Raw genomic sequence first — 17306 nt, forward strand, 5'->3', positions numbered from 1 at the left:
CAGCCTGGGCATTCAAAATAGCTGATGACATTTTGACGTATTTAGATTTTTCAAAATAGCCATCTGGCATTTGTTTCATGGCATTTTTTAATAAGTTGCATTTTTCAATAAGTTAATAAGGTGTTTAGTCAATTAGAAAAGACTTTGAATACTTAATACTGTGCCTTAATTCCCTTTAGGTTTTTAGGATGCAACTCTCGGGATTGAAATACATAGGACTTGCTTCTAAGTAAGCCTGTTCAGGGTAAAGATCACGATGGGTAGCCGTGTTCATCTGTTCAGGGTAAAAGAAGGTTGCTGATTCATACATTATGGAGTACACAGGTTGGGTCTTGGGTCCCCAACCTGTATCCTATGTAAAAATCACATGTGAGTTTAGGTTCCCCTCAGTTTCTGCATAAACTGTGCCTGATTTGGATCATGTTTGTGGCATGTGTGCAGAAGAGGCTTCATCCTTCCCACAAGACCCATGTTTCCAATGTACTATGGTCTTGGGGCGCACTGTTTGACCTATTGGGGAAACTCAATTCTCATGGGTTACCCCAACAGACCAAATAGCATCCCCCCCCCCTGACTGTTTCAGGTCAAGGAAATAATACAGAGGAGAAGACTAAACCCCTTTTTCAAGTGAAACACAGTTGCAACCTAAACTGAGTGCTACATATGCAGAAATTCTGGAGAACCTGCTACTCTTGTATGAGTGTTACACAGGACACAAGCTGCAGACCCTGGACCTAATCTGTGTGCTCTGTGATGAATTACAAAATGAGGGGTGAGAAGAGCCAGCATGGTGTAGTGGTTAAGAGTGGTGGTCTCTAATCTGGAGAACTGGGTTTGATTCCCCACTCCTCCATATGAAGCCAACTGGGTGACCTTGGGCTAGTCACAGTTGTCTCCGAAGTTCCAAAGTCACACCAACCTCACAAGGTGTCTGTTGTGGAGAGAGGAAGGGAAGGAGATTGTAAGCCGGTTTGATTCTCCAAAAAAATAATGTAGAGAAAGTCTGCACATGAAAACCAACTCTTCTTCTCCTTCTCCTCCTCCTTCTCCTCTTCCTCTTCCTCCTCTGTCTGCTTCTTCCTAACTCATGTACATGCCAGCATTTGGCTGCTGCTTTGTAAGTGGCTTCAGTCAGTCTCAGAAGTTCATCCATGGTCTACCTAAGGGTCTTTAGAAAAGTAGGTAAATAAATTTATTTTAAAACTTTTTTTTTTAGATGTTCCGTCCATTTTTTCTCTTTTTGTGCACTATTCCATTGTGGTAGCTTCTCAGTTTGTTTAGCAACATGGTTGCAGCATTCAATATTGCCTCAAAAGTGTCTTTTTTGTTGTTGTTACACAGCATTGTCTTTTAATTTAAATATTTTGTGTTTGTGATTCTGTTTGCCATTTCTCTTATTTTGCTGTGTGTTCAAAAGACACACACAATGTTCATGCAGGGCAGTGGCTCAGAGCATGAGCTGAGAAGTCCCCAGCTGAAATTTAAGCTCAACCACAGTCTTGCTAGATGTGCCCTTATACAAGTCACTGTTCTCTCCGCCCCTGGAATACACCCCCAAAATACTCACCTACAATTCAGAGAAAATAACAAAGAGTGTTGTAGCACCTTAAAGACTAACATGTTTATTGTGGCAGAAGCTTTCATGAGTCAAAACTCATAATAAATTAGCCTTTAAGGTTCTTCATGATTTCATTATTTTGGCTGCAGCAGACTAGCATGGATGCTCCTCTAGAATCGTGTGTGTGTGTGCGTGTGCGTGCGTGCGTAAAGTGCAAGTCACAGCTGACTTATGGCAACCCAGTAGGGTTTTCAAGGCAAGAAACTAACAGAGGTGGTTTGCCATTGCCTTCCTCTGTGTAACCACCCTGTATTCCTTGGTGGTCTCCCATCCAAGTACTAGCCAGGACCAACCCTGCTTAGCTTCTGATATCTGACGAGATCAGGCTAGCCTGGGCCATCCAGGTCAGGGCAATCTAACATATAGAGTTGCTGTAAGAATCACTTACTTATGTATGTGCAGCACATAATAATGTCAGTGACTATCAATATAAAAACACCTGTTCCAGGAAAGGAGGAGGAAAAGACAATGGGGTGGGGGAAACTTCTACCCAAGTACAAGTCTAATGTCTTCTTGATTGGATGGAGGATTGTTATTATCACTGTACTGTCTGAAGATCAATTGTTGAGTTAGAATACAACCTTGAGAAGCTTATTGTGAAGTACACACAGCACACAGGAATACCTGGTTAAGCAGTCAATCAGCTTGTTGTTGTTAACCTGAAAGGTTATGGCTAACAGGATGTAATTTACCAGTGTTGATAAGGCTTGTAGAATCAGCTTGTAGTTCAATAGGCATGCCAACTTAGTTCATGACTTCATTGCTCTGGCTGCCAGCATGAGCACCAGTTGTCAAGGGAGTTGCCAACTAAGAGGTAAATACTTGGATCAGTGATTGGTTTCAATCTCCACTGCCTGACAGAAATTGTCCACTGGATCCCCCCAATGTAAGTCTTCTAAATGATCTGACAATTCCTAAACAAGAGGGGGAAAACATTTATATGCACTTCTATCTGCTTTTCCTGAGAATTCTTGAAAAGCAATCAGGAAAACACATTGGGCTGGATTCAGTGGTAATTTATGCTGATTGAAGGGATTTCCATCAGTGGAATACAACTTTCGGGTCTCCCCCTGCACCCCAAAGTATGGCTCCTGGGGAACAGGAGACCCTGATGAACAGCAGAAGGGGTCCTGCAGTGGGAGGGAGGAATCAGCAAAAATCAGTTCCTTACCACTGGATCAAACCCACTGTTAGCTGCATAATATAAACTGGTAACAAGAACCTACTATGTGTATACAAAGTTGTATAAAACACTTGCAGTTTTGAACAAATGTTCTTCAGGAGGAAAAACAAATTAATATGTATAATTCTTCTTTGGCAAATCCCTTCAAGAACTGCATTTTCTTTAAATGCACTGGAAATTCAAACTGTTTGATAAATATGTGCACAACCCATAATATTTTGTTGAAACATGTCCAAGCAGGGCTGTAGGCCACTGAAATTAACTTATTGTGCTTGGTTCCAGTTGGATCTCTGGAGTTCTACAAAGCGCAGTCCTTTGGGACTTTGTCACTAGAGGACTCTAACAGTGCAATCCTATGCAGAGTTACTCCAGTCAGGGCCGTCTTAACAGCATTATGGGCCCCTGGGCAAACCAGTGTGCTGGGGCCCCTATGACAACCACTCACAGGAATAAAAAGTAAATAGTTGATAATATTAAACATGTATTTATTTTATTGGCACTTCAACAAAACTGGTGTTAAAACATTAAAAACATGCTGTACAGCAGCAACTAATCAGCATGATAAACGTTTGAACAATACACAAGGCTTGAAAAACACAATAATACTCAGTAAGCCACACAGATTAGAGTATGAAATTACTACGAACTTCTTATTATAACAAGCATTTGTGGCATTTCTTTTCAGAGAATTGCTTTATTATTGGCTTGAAGTCAATGGTCTTCGGGATGTCATTTTCCATGCACATGAGTGAAAGCCAGTTCAAACGATGCTGCCCCATTGTGCTACGAAGCAGATTTTTTTAATAAGTTTCAATCTTGAAAAAGAACGTTCTCCTGTACAGTTGGTCACCATCATGCACATGAACACTCAGAGTGCAATTTCAACATTTGGGTATACAGATTTCAAATTGTCCGAAATTATTTTTCTCTACTGTGCAGGGAGAGTCTCACAATTTTCATCAAGAGCCATGTAGTGCTTGAGATGCTCACATTCATTTAAAAGGTCATCATAATTCAGGTCTTTGTGATACATATTAGCCAGATGTTCACACTTTTTCGTTAGTGCATCAGAAGCAATGGTTTTCAATTCACCGAAGAAAGAAAACAGATTTCCAATCTGTGAATAAGCCTGTGCACGTTTTGTCAGTTCAAAGATTAGAGTGTCCAGAATAGGGAGGAAAGTTTCCACCCTGAACTTTTCGGTTTTACTGAGAAGTACCTCTTCTGACCCATCATATCTGATCCATCATACTAAGACGCACACTTGGTTTTCATTTCCGTTTTTTCCCATCACTGTAATCTGTATCTGGACACATACTCCTAGGTTTGAATTCATATTCACTAAATTTGTCTCTAGTTTCCAGAAGATAGGTTTTCATAGACTCAAAAAGATTCGTGGCAACAAGGATGTTCAAGTGCTCAATGTTGTGATTGAATCTCAGGTTCAATCACTAATATGCATAGCCCTATACCTTGGTTCATATACAATGTATAAATACATCCAATAATCATGTCATTGCTATTAATAGTACTACAGTACGTCTAATGTTAGTAATGTCAACTGAGTTTAAGTGACGTAACATATACGCTAAATTACGTTATACAGCACGAGATCCATACACATAGGCCTACATGCAAGTGAGGTGGCACTGTGGCAGAAGTGACTGCAATACTAACCCAGGGATACTAAATCAGAGACAAATCACAATGTCCATTTGTAACACAATAACATTGCAGTAAATATTATTTTATAGTTTAGTATAGTGTAGACTACTGTGTAGTAGTATTTATTTATGGCAAGTGACTTAACATACACAGATTAGCATAGGGCCCCTATGCTCGTGGGGCAAGTGCCCATCGGGCCCATGCATTAAGATTGTCCTAACTCCAGTCCAAGCCCATTGAAATGAATGAGCTAGAGGAACTCTATTTAGGATTGCACTATAAATCTCTGAGTTTCAGCAGCATTGCATCTATTTCAAAACAGAACTACTATTCAGGCAAGAAGATGAGACATTCTTTACAGCTTTAAGTGATAAGAGTATTTGAGGGATAGTCTTTACTCATATGTGTGTGTGTGAAGTGCTGTCAAGTCACAGCCAACTTATGGCGACCCCTTATGGGGTTTCAAGACAAGAGACTAACAGAAGTGGTTTGCCAGTGCCTTCCTCTGCATAGCAACCCTAAAATTCCTTTGTGGTCTCCCATCCAAATACTAACCAGGGCTGACTCTGTTCTGTGATCCGACGAGATCAGGCTATACCATGCTGCCTTCATTCCCCTTTACTCATATAAACCACCCCATACCCTAAGATCCACTGGCTCTACCTTTGTGTTGCTACTTTGAATGCGAGGAAGCTGGTGTACACACAGGAGGGGGGCTTTCAGCCATGGTCCCAGGCTTTGGAACTCCCTGACCCAAAAGACTGACTCAGTCCTCACACTGTAGGCCTTTGGGTTGATGCTGAAAATAGCTCTTTTTTGAAGGGCCTTGGAGGGGGATACAATTAATTTACAGCTGGGATTGCGATCATGCTTCCTGCACTTTGGGGTTTTAATGATGTTTTAAGGTTTTATTGATGAACTCTTGGTTTTTATCTATTTAGATTTTACTGATTTTATAGTTTTAGGCTGTGTTAATGTTTCTGGGTTTGTTGTTGTTTTAATCTTGTGCTTTAATTATTTAATGGTTGTAAGTAGGGTTGCCAGGTCCCTCTTTGCTATCGGTGGGAGATTTTGGGGGTGGAGCCTGAGGAGGGGAGGGTTTGGGAGGGGAGGGACTTAAATGCCATAGAGTCCAATTGCCAAAGTGGCCATTTTCTCCAGGTGAACTGATCTCTAACGGCTGGAGACCAGTTGTAATAGCAGGAGATCTTCTGCTATTACCTGGAGGTTGGAAACCCTAGTTGTAAGCCACCCTGGGTACCTCAGTGGACAGGCAGGTACACATATAGTAAGTAACTAAATAAATAGCCAAAGCATATGTGCTGCTTTCAGACTCAAATAAATTTTGGCTTGTTCAAGATATAGCCAAATCATGAAGGCCTTGTTGCATGTGCTGTCTTCTCCTCTCCTGCTGTCATGTACAGAGATTGAAATCTTTCTGGTTTAGAACTATCCATAGGTACTTGTAGCATCCAAACTGGGTATTTTAAGAAAGTGCAGAATGTTTCTTGTCTACGTACCAAGATCCTAAACCACAGTTTAATCCTGGTTTAGAGTCCTGAGTTGTGGGTCAAGAAATGCATTACAACTAGGCTTACCAGGTTCCTCTTCTTCTTCGGTGGGAGGTTTTTAGAGTGGGGGTGGGGGTCGCACGCGCCCAGAAGTGCTTCATCACTTCCGGTTCACACCCAGAAGTGCTGCATTGCAAAGGGCCGGTTTCCACTCAAACTCCCAGTTTGAGTGGTAAAGGCCTGTTGCGATGTGGCACTTCTGGGTGTAAAACACATCATAAGGGGGCTGTTTCCACTCAAACTCCAAGCACTGGGAGTTTGAGTGGAAACCGGCCCTTTGCAATGCAGCACTTCCGGATGTGAACCGGAAGTGACGTGTCGCCAGTTGCACGGATTGCACGCCGACCCTCACCTGGTCAGCAGGCAGCTAGGTGGATTGGCAGGGGTTTGCCCGCTACCACCTGGCACTTGGCAACCCTAACTACAACTGTTTAAGGCATTTGATTTTGATGTCACTACAAATTGTGGTTAGTTCTAAACCAGGAAATGTGCTGTTTTGACACAATGTAAGAGGGAAAGTTGAAAGCATAGGAAGGACACAAGCCTGAGGACTTCCTGGCTCATTTTCACCGCAAACAAACTGCATGGTTGGTCATGATGTCTGAATGTAGCTTTCAAATAAAATACCCTTTCCAGAATATTAAATTCTGGATCTGTGAAACAAACCAGGTCTGTTCAGCATTACACAAAGGTAAAGATTAGTGTAGGTGTGATTACAGAGAAAGGATGAATGGTATCCTGTTGGGGACAAAAGCATTAAAAATGAGTGTGAGTTCTGAAGGGGGGGGAGCCTCTTTTATACCTTGAAATAAATAAGATTTAGAATGTGTTACTCTCCCAGTATTTTCTAAGCAAAAAAATTCAGATTTCATTTGTACTACATATATGCATTTATTACATCCTTTGTACTCAAGGAAACAAATTACACTCCAGTGTATATCCTGGTTGGATACATAAATAGAAGAAGTCTACCAAATTCAAAGCAAACTTTAATGCTGCAGGAAGAACTGAGTTATTAATGTTAATGAAACATTATAATGAAAAGTACCATTAAAATTTAGGTTTTATTGTGTTAATTGTTTACTATCTGAAAGCTCAAGACTACTTTATTGTAGAGACTTTGAAAATGTTCTGTTAACATAGTGCATTCCCACTGATTTCCAAGGTATTAAGTTTGGATTTACACTAGATTAATGGAGGTAAGAATTTGATCAACTTGACCAGACATCTCAAATCTCAGAACCACCACTTTTCACTCCTCGTCATATTAACACCTTTGTCCTGTTCACCCTTATATGTGTGTCTTTCTATTGATTTCTTTTCTAAAACTTCCTACCAAATAATGTTGCTTTGATCCTCGCCTTAATCCCTATTTAAATTGACCTCCCTTGAGTTCTACGTTCAAAGAGTGAGGTGTCACAAAGGCATAAATACTTAGGCCCTATTTCTGCCAAGGATTAAGTACTCTCATTATTCAAGGTAATGAGGGTGACTTTTTCTGAACTACAAAAATGGGCACTTTGGCTGGGATCATAAAGGGAATTAAATAGCAATAATTTAACTCCTTTACTCTAGAGTAATGCTATTTAAGTCAACTGCACCTTTCCAGCACAAAGTAGTTAGCAGACTGCAATTAACATTTTCTTAGAACCAAAGAGTTATTATGAATTTGAAACACCTGAACTTGGAATCCTAGAATAAATAACACCAGAACTAACAGGAACCAAGACTTCAAAAACCTGACAAGAAATTGACATAGATGGTTTCATCTCCAAATATGAAAAAGAAGTGAGAAACACAATATCCTGTTACTGTTTATTTTATTTAACCAATCAATCATGTATTACAGTCATAGACCAGCAGAATAAAACATACATTAACAGAGGGGTTATAAGAATATATACACAATCTTCCATTAAAGTTATATTGTTTACTCAAACAATGAGCTCAGGGCAGCATTCTTCCTGCTTCCAAATTCTATTCACAAAAACCTTGTGAGTGAGAAACAGTGATTGGCCCGAGAGCAACCAGTGAATTTCATGGCAGAATGGGGTTTAAGTTGGGTTTCCCAGAACCTACTCTGACACTCTCACCACTACGCCTTTGTATAGGAGACCGTATTCCAGTTCCACAAATCCTGTCTGCCTAATTTGAATATTATGGCATAGATCCAGCAGTCCAGCAGTGAAAGGAAACTGGACTTATCCCAGCATTGGGTTGCCAACCTCAGGTGGTGGCTGTAGATCTCCTAGGATTACAACTGATCTCCAGGTGACAGAGATCAGTTCATCTGGAGAAAATGGAAGGTGGATTCTGTGGCATTATACACTATTGAGGTCCTCTCCTCCCCAAACCCCACCATCCTCTGGCTCCACCCCCTCCCCAAATTTCCAGGTATTTCCCAACCAGGAGCTGGCAACCCTATCCCAGCAGTCCTTCCCAAATCTCCTCCCAGACTGGAGTCAAAGGCCCCCGGAGAACAACAGCTATGTAGGTTGAGAGAGGAAGGCCACAATAAGGACTGAGAAGAGAGCAAGCCCTTCCCACTCCTTCAACAGCGGGGCACTTATGTATGTGAGAGAGACACACACAGAGAGAAAGAAGGGGAAAGTCTCCCTTTTCATCATCCTCACCACAGCTCCCTCCTCCAACCTGCATGTGAGTTCCACAACCATAGGAATCCTCTTTCTGGGGTGGGGGGGGCAGAAGGGACTGCTAGGGGAGGAGAACACAGCGAAAATTCTCCTGACAGCTCGTTCGATGCAAGCCTATGTAAACTGTTTGCTTCGCATAATAGTTAATTGTTGCATGTTCTAGCATCTGCTCTGCATCTGCTCTAACAACTTCCACAGAAAACTGAAAAGGAGCATTGGAAGCATCTTTTTACCTGGCTACTCGTTGATGTCTGAGAAAAAAACAACCAAGTTGCAGAATCTCAGATTTTTTAAATGCTCCCGTACCTAAAGCAAACCTCCCTACTTGCAGAAAATAAGCAAAGCTGGGCTCCCCCCCCCCCATTCCAGCACCTCGTTTTTTACTTAGTGTTTTATTTTTTTATACCAAGAGCCACCTTAAATTGTATTCTCCCCTCCCTGTTGACTGAGGTGGAACAACCCACTCATTCTGCTGTGTGTGTAGATTCTGCTTCAGAGCTGGCTTATGTATTACAGAGAACCTTAGAGAGTCATGCTTCTTTTCTCCCTGCTGCTACAATTTGTGATTTGGGACGTGTACATCTCACTCATGGTGAGATCCATGATTCCCACTTTGCACATTAGGGCAGAAGCAGAGAGCATCGAGAATGACTGTCAGTTAAGTGTTGTTTAGAAGCCAAAGCCTAAATGCTTCTGTGATTTTATGTAGCATTAACCTAAGTCTCTGACTCTCCAGAAGTATTCAGAAAACCTATGTGTATTTTTGTAGAGCACAAACATCTCAAAGATGGTGGCTTCTTCCATTTTTTATCAGTAGCTAAATTCACCACTACTTGAAAATAATTTTTATAGGTACATTTCCCTCAAAACACAGGAGTTATAGGGGAAATTATGGTGTTCAGCATTTTAAACTGAGTTTGGGTATACTTGCATATGTCCAATAGTCATGGTAATCATGGGCTTTTATGCACGGGTTGTTTCCATGGCGATCACCCTTCAACAACTTTGGGGTTTCGTTTTCATTAGGCATGTCTTTTTCGACAAACTCGGAGAAGACATAGATCTCTAATTGAATAAATTGAATCTTCACGTTCAGAGGCAGCGTACCTATGAATCAATAACTGGAGCAATAACTGGGGAAGGTGTTGCTTTTATGCCCTTACATGTAGAATTCAGTTCAGTTTAGTCCTTATTACAGCCCACAGGTCATTCAGAAGCAGAGCAAAACAAATAAAAACAGAAAAGCAGTATTGTAAAACCTCTCCGTACATCTACATAAAACCTCTTCATGCATCACTTGACCTAATATATCTAACAGTTAAAGGGGTAGAATCTGAGTAAATTATGCACTGAACATTATCTCAGCCCATATTTTCATTGCTTAACACAGAATGGTAGAGTTCCAAGATGCATCTGCTTGGAAACAGGATGCTACACTAGAGAAGCATATGTCTGATTCAGCAAAGTTATCTTTTGTACTTTGTGAGATCTGATTAGGCTCTGCCCCTGGTTTTTTTGCACACATCTACATAGGCTAGGGTTGCCAACCGCCAGGTACTAGCTGGAGATCTTCAGCTATTGCAACGGATCTCCATCTGATAGAGATCAATTCACCAGGAGAAAAGGGCCGCTTTGGCAATTAGACTCTATGGCATTGATGTCCCCCCCTCTCCAAACCCCACCCTCTTCAGGCTCTGCCCCAAAAACCTCTCACCAGTTGCAAACAGGGACCTGGCAACCCTAAGCTTAATAATACATAGGAAATATAGATCTAATTAGCAGCTGGGGAGATAAACAATAGGGAATTTGATCATATAATTCATCCTGTTTGCATAGACAAAGAGGGTGTTTGTGGACACTTGGCAGATGGCCAAGGCAACCCAAAGTCTTTTCTTCAAGTGACTGCTGCTATCACAACTGAAAGGCACTCTGAACATGCTTAGAGGCATTGTTTCTTGTCAGGTTCTGGTGCGGTCAGGTCTGAGTCTAGGGCTGCCTCACCCTCCAACTCTAGGGTTGCTTTTAATTGGTCAAGTGCCCTAGGATAAAGCCTCAGGATACAACAAGAGGAGGGGGTTCCTCTTCACCCAATTTCTCCACTCTGCCATTTACCTATTCCCAGCTGCCTTGGAATGGGTCTGGCTGTTCCTCCCTGGATGCTTTCAGGCATGCCCTTTAAATGCTTCCCCTGGGCTCAGCCAATCCTCCCTCCCCAATCCAGCCCTTGGGAGTGACAAGTCCCTGGGCCAATAGTCTTGGAGTGCTGAGCTCACTGGCCTTTTCCCCTGGACTTTTTAAAATAGCTGGCTGCCCTGCCTGATGTTACCGAAACTGCTCTTTGATTGGGGAAATTAGCATGAGCAGTGGCACCAATTTATTTATATAGTGGAATCACCCAATGTATACCAGGGTTGTTTTCAGTGAATCTCAGAATAATGACAGACCAAGGATTGCCAGATTAAAAGTGTTTATATATTCATTCATTCAGTATTGCAAATACATACATACAAGAAACTAAGAATAAAAAGGAGGTAGGATTAGAGATGTTTCTCAAGGGAGACGATGTTGTTGATTGGGTAATACGTTACCGATCTAGAAGTGGAGATGTCCAAAATCCGTGGCATATAGGTACAAAATAAAATATAGCGGGAAATGGGAGAGTGATGTATCGGAGCCTTGAGCCAGCCAAGTCACCGGAAAGGAGGGGGTGTGTGGAGCTCCACAAAACTCAACACACACGGTAAAAGGGAGAGGTAGGGCAGAACCTAAAAAAAAACCTTTCTGCTTTGTCAGGGAGGGCAAAATATACCTTTCTCTGGGGTGGGGTGGGGGTTGAGATCCCCCAGATGGCTCCTATCTAAAACAATAGGGATCAAAGACTTCGGCTACAGAGATCGGGCAATTTGAACTAAGCTGGCACCAATGATTTACATATCTCCGGGATGGCTTGACTCGATCTTCTCATGTTCGACAATACCTCAGGAAGGTGTGAATCTCTACACTCCAGGGATGCGGCAGAGGAGTATTAATGCAGATTGCGGCAAATGTTTTTCTCACAGGATACTGGGGGGGGGAACTGCAGGAGAGAGCGATGTGATGCTCTCGCTTCGGTGTTATGGCTTCCCTTCGGATCAGGAGACAATCAGGATCATGGCTTCTCTTTGGCTGGTTCTGCAGGGGTGACCCGGTCTCTTGTCCTAGACAGCCTGGTAATGCAGCAGAGCGCTAGCCCAGAGCAGCAGGCTATTAACGCTTAGACAGTACAGTGAGTCTCTGAAGTAGTTGCCAAGACCAGGGCGGGAGGTCAGGCAGCGTATGTGGCAACACTTACCTCCTCAATGAAGGTCAGTGCTGCCTGTTCTCCTATACCTTTGTCAGAGCTCCCCTGTATCTAAGTGGTAGGACCATCTCTGGCAGGAACTCGGATGGGTTGGCTTCTGCTGCTGAGAGCTGCCTGGGCTCCTTCAAGCTGGTTGACTCCTGAGTGGGGTTGCCAGCTCTAGGTTGGGAAATACCTGGATATTTTGGGGGCATAGCCTGAGGAGGGTGGGGTTTGGGGAGGGGAGTGACTTCAATGCCACAGAGTCCAATTGCCAAAGCACCCATTTTCTCCAGGTGAACTGATCTCTATCGGCTGGAGATCAGTTGTAATAGTGGGAGATCTCCAGCTACTACCTGGAGGTTGGCAACCCTACTCCTGAGTAGATTCTGCCAAGGCCACACCCTGCTGCAACCTAACAGGCAACTCCCCCAGCCTCAGGGCTTGCTGGCTCAGTGTGCCTTGGGTGGGGCTTGCAGTCCCCTGGGGTAAGTGCGGGGGTGGAAGCGTTGACCCCGGACATTTCCTTAGGTCCAAAGGAAGGAGGGAAGAGAGAGATAATATTCCTATTTTATAATATTGTCTTTTTGTCCTGACAAAATGTTTGTACTCTATTATGCTCCCAAACATCCATCCTCCCCACACACACTTATGTGGTTGACATCCAGCTAAAGTGATTTTTCTCTAGTCAAGCAGCACTTAGAACATGATCAGAGGCTTTTTTCCCCCCTTAGGCCCTGACAGGCACAAAAACACTGACAGACAAATCTGGCAGGTGAGCATTTTTGATTTATCAATGCAACTAAAAAGGCCACCTTGCAATAGGCAATTTTGCTGTTTTTGTTACTCTGGCCATACTGCAAAAATGCAAATACATTCAAAACACCGCTCATATTATGTGGTGAATAAAGCATCACTAGTGATGGCTACTGTTGGCTAGTAAGAGCCCTGTGGCGAAGAGTGGTAAGCTACAGTATTGCAGTCCAAGCTCTGCTCACGACCTGAGTTTGATCCCAATGGAAGTTGGTTTCAGGTAGCCGGCTCAAGGTTGACTCAGCCCTCCATCCTTCCGAGGTCTGTAAAATGAGTACCCAGCTTGCTGGGGATAAAGGGAAGATGACTGGGGAAGGCATTGGCAAACCACCCCATAAACAAAGTCTGCCTAGTAACGCCACCCCATGGGTCAGGAATGACCCGGTGCTTGCACAGGGGACCCTTACCTTTACCTTTAGTGATGGCTAGCAAAGTAAGTTCCATTTTCAAATGTATTATTTGGAAGGATTGCAGCATCACCCCACAAAATTAAAGACAAATATTAGGCAGTCTTTTAAAAATGTGCAATGGGAAAGTATATTGAATAGCTTTAAAACATCTATACGATCAAACTCTGCAAGGCCATTGTTTGCCATACCAGACATTCATGTTAATGAATTAATATGAATTTACACATTAGGAATTTATAGGAAATCAGAGTACTGACATTTTCATCCATATCCTCTTCTTTAGGATCGGTAGCACCACAGCCTCCGACCTGCCCCAGTGACCAATTCACTTGCATATACGTGAAACAGTGCGTGCCTTTCTCTGTGAAATGTGACCAAGTGGAGGACTGTGCAGATGGATCCGATGAAATGGCTTGCACTGCTGAGCCACCGGCCACAGAACCTCCGAGCCTTTGCAAGGATACGGAGTTTCAGTGTGCTAACCAACTGTGTATCCCATCACTCTTGAGATGCGATGGTGTGACGGACTGTAAATTAAATGAAGATGAAGCCAATTGTCGTAAGTTCTACACATTTGTACAGCCGCACTTGAGATGCAAAATGCTGTAATTCCATTGGTAATATTTCATTTAATTAAAACCAATATAATCTGATACAGCAAATTGAAGGTGACAAGTATAAGGCATACTTGGTACGCTCTAGGGGATTCCCTGTGCAGTATGAACAACTTATTGATCCTTTAATAGGAAAAGAGGTTGACTAGCTCAAGGTTTCTATTGTATAATGATATGTATGCATTCACAACTTCTTCCACAACTCTAACCTCTACAGCATGCTGACTCTCTCTACATCCTTTTGAGCTGTTCTTCCATTGAAGTGCATTAAAAGGCCATTGGAGAAAGGTATTCAGTCTGCTCATGATTCTTCAGGGTAGTGCAGGAAAGAAAACGCTACCATGTACTTTAGTTCTTCAGGCTGCTGTAGCAGTTTGAATGCTTTTAAAGGACAACCAGAACCACACTAGAAAAAAGGCAGCTTTTCTGCCTCCTCCCTCTTCAATGCAGTCTTCTGTGCCCTCTGGGATTATGCCCCCATGTATCAGTGGACCCTCAAGAGCATGATGGGAGTTGAAACAGAGGGCAGTGGTTGGAGAAGAGAATCATTAAACATATTCCTCTCCCTCTTTTGTGAGCAGAAGTGCCTTCCACTACTTTTATATTTATCTCCTGATTTCCTCCCTCTTGACATACTGCACTATCTTGACAACTGATAGATGTATTTAATTTCTTAATTAATTTCAAAACAGTACCAAAGCACTTGTGTTTTGAAGACATTCTCTCAAAATGTCAAGCCCCATGGTTTATAAAGTAGCACCCTATTATTAAATAAACTATCATGGTTTCCCTTATTATAATTCTCCTGTCTGTACCACAAGCCACTCAAATTCTTTTTGGGGGCTTTGAGTCCCAAATTGCATTAAGTGAAAAGTCTTTTCCTAGATAGCCTGAGAAAAAATGATCTGGAGAGATAAAATGTAACTCCAGAGTGAAAAGTGAAGCAATCAGAAAATCTATCACTCATATCTTTCGAACCCCCTCAATGCCCCCACTATCGCCACCACAACATTCTTGTCATGTGTGATTTAAAGATTTGTATACACAGGCAGTTTCCGGCCATGCTGACTGAACAGCTTGATAGTCGGATATATATGTTAATGTTGCATTATAGCTATTAAAATGGTGGGTTTTATTTCCTGTTCCATCCTGCAGAAGCCTGAAATTATTGTATGCTGTTACAAATGCTGTGCTTAGCTAGTCCTTCTATCTCTGAATTCTGGCAAAGAAAAATGAATCTTACTTGTTTATTGTTTTTAAAGAAAATGTGTTTTAAAACCAGATTTTTTTTAAAAAATGCATGTACATAATATGTGTGGCATAGAGCTCAGCTGCTTGTAGCAAGAGTAAGAAATTATTTCCGTGTCCTTTATAGTGTAATCAAAAGGATTTGAGCTGTATCCCTATAAACCTTGAAATGTAGACAAACCGTTAAGGGATAATTTTTTTAAAGGGCTGACATCTTTTTCTCCCCATGGTGCAAACAAGAGTAGTTGCACCTGTGAAAATCTCATTAGCATTCATGATCATACATATATTTAATATCAGCATCATGAAACATTAATATGCAATGTTAATTGTCTCTCACAAAAGTCAGTTTTAACTATCAGGGACCCTGGACCATATACAATATTCATTAGCTGCAAAGTAGTAAATGCAACTTTAAAGGAAAAGTAAAAACATTAAAATGGTCACTGAATCCCAGGAGTTATAGTTAAAAGCCTCCACCAAAGGATTCGTGTGGAGAATAAAAAGTATTTGGATATATTACTCCAAGCTATCATTACTATGATGCTATATTTCCACCACTGGACTCTATCTCTAAAAACAATTACAGAAGCATTTGCACAATATGCAAGAGGAATAGTCCCAAAAATCTAGGGCTGCCAACCTCCAGGTGGGGGCTGGAGTTCTTCCAGAATTACAAAAATCTCTAGACTACATGGACTTTATGGCACCACACAGCTGATGATCTTCTCCTCTCCCCAGACTCCACCCACCCCAGGCTCTGCCCCCAAATATCCAGGAATTTCCCAGGCCAGAGTTGGCAACCCTGCATAAAACAGATGCCAATGCCCAACCCAGTTTACACAAAGGAGGTTTCTGCATGCTGTACGTGGCAGAGTACTGAGGAGACAACAGATGCTTGGATCTTGGGTGACCATTGACCAGCACAGTTATTGAGTACACACAGAGGAGGAGCAATATAGGATGGAATCTAAAGGACACATTGTTGGGAGTAAGCCTCACTGAATAAAATGGGACTTACTTCTTAGTAAAGCTCCTTAGGACTGCACTCATAACCCCCTGCAGGCAACTAAGATGACATTATGCTCAAGTCATCACCAAGTCACTATGTTATATCGCAGTTTGAAAACAAGCACAATATTTTTATTTGGACTAATGATTAAATGTCATGTAAGAGAGCCAATTTGTAAGAGATTTGGTAATTTTAAAGAAACATCATCCCCTACGTTTCTCAGAAACTTCAATTGGTTCAAAATGCTATTGTCTTGTTTGTGGACTGGGTTCAGTCGCAATGGGCACATTAATCCCTAAGCAGTTTGGTACTAGCATACCTCAAGGACCATCTTCTCTGACATAAATCTAACCACTAACTTAGTCAGTGGGATAGACCTATTCTGTGAGCCACTTTTGCTAGAAGCTCAGCAGGTAAGTATTACGCTTGGCAGGGCTTTCTTGGTCGAGGCACCAACATTGTGAACTCTCTCCCTTTGAATGTGCATCTGGCCCCCATTTTTCAAAACCATTCTCTTTTATCAGGCATTTGGGCTGAGCTGATAACAGTGGCCACTCAGTTTTATCAGGATTTTATCCTGTCTTTTAGTATTAGACCCAGGGAGGAGGCAACTTCAGCTTCTGCTTGAGGCTTCGTTATGCCCATCTCAAAACTTTGCCTTACAATGGTATTCAACCCTGATTGGTTACTGGATTATTCTGTTGTAATTGGTGCTTGACTAGTTGTCTGTAATTTTGTAGTTCATTAGTTTTTTCGTATTTGATTATCAAACTTGTTCTAAATTGCTGTGTTATAACCTGCCTTGGTATTTTTTACTGGAAACCAAGATAGGTTTTTAATAATAAATTTGCAGATCCCATACATAGCATAACTTTTAAAGATGTTAATAAAGTTTAGATAAAGTAGTTCGTTGTTTTACAGAGAGGTCCCACAGATGGATAAGAGGAAATCATAAATGTAAAGCACTCTATTTTTCTGATAAAAATGTGTTCCAGTTTCTTCTCTGCTGATAGGCTACAACTAAACATAAAGAAATTAATGGTTTTTAAGGCTCATACTGTGCACCTTTAAATGGAGGGTGGCTTCACACCATTTTCCCCCCACTGAATGATAAATTCTTCAGAAAAAATATGGCCTCAGCTCTAATGAACATGATCAGTTCCTATTAATCAAACCAACTGAAGTTTTAAATGAAACTC

At 41.8% G+C, this 17306-nt stretch overlaps 1 protein-coding gene across 1 annotated transcript in view; it reads left to right on the forward strand.

Moving 5' to 3' along the window:
• Window positions 1-17306, forward strand: part of MALRD1 (MAM and LDL receptor class A domain containing 1) — a 284449-nt gene that overhangs the window by 240323 nt on the left and 26820 nt on the right. Inside the window, 1 exon segment of the mRNA XM_056857102.1 lies at window positions 13517-13792. Coding sequence (XP_056713080.1) covers window positions 13517-13792 — 276 coding nt within the window.

The sequence above is a fragment of the Euleptes europaea genome, chromosome 11 (genome assembly GCF_029931775.1).
Source record: "Euleptes europaea isolate rEulEur1 chromosome 11, rEulEur1.hap1, whole genome shotgun sequence".
Taxonomy (NCBI): Eukaryota; Metazoa; Chordata; class Lepidosauria; order Squamata; family Sphaerodactylidae; genus Euleptes; species Euleptes europaea.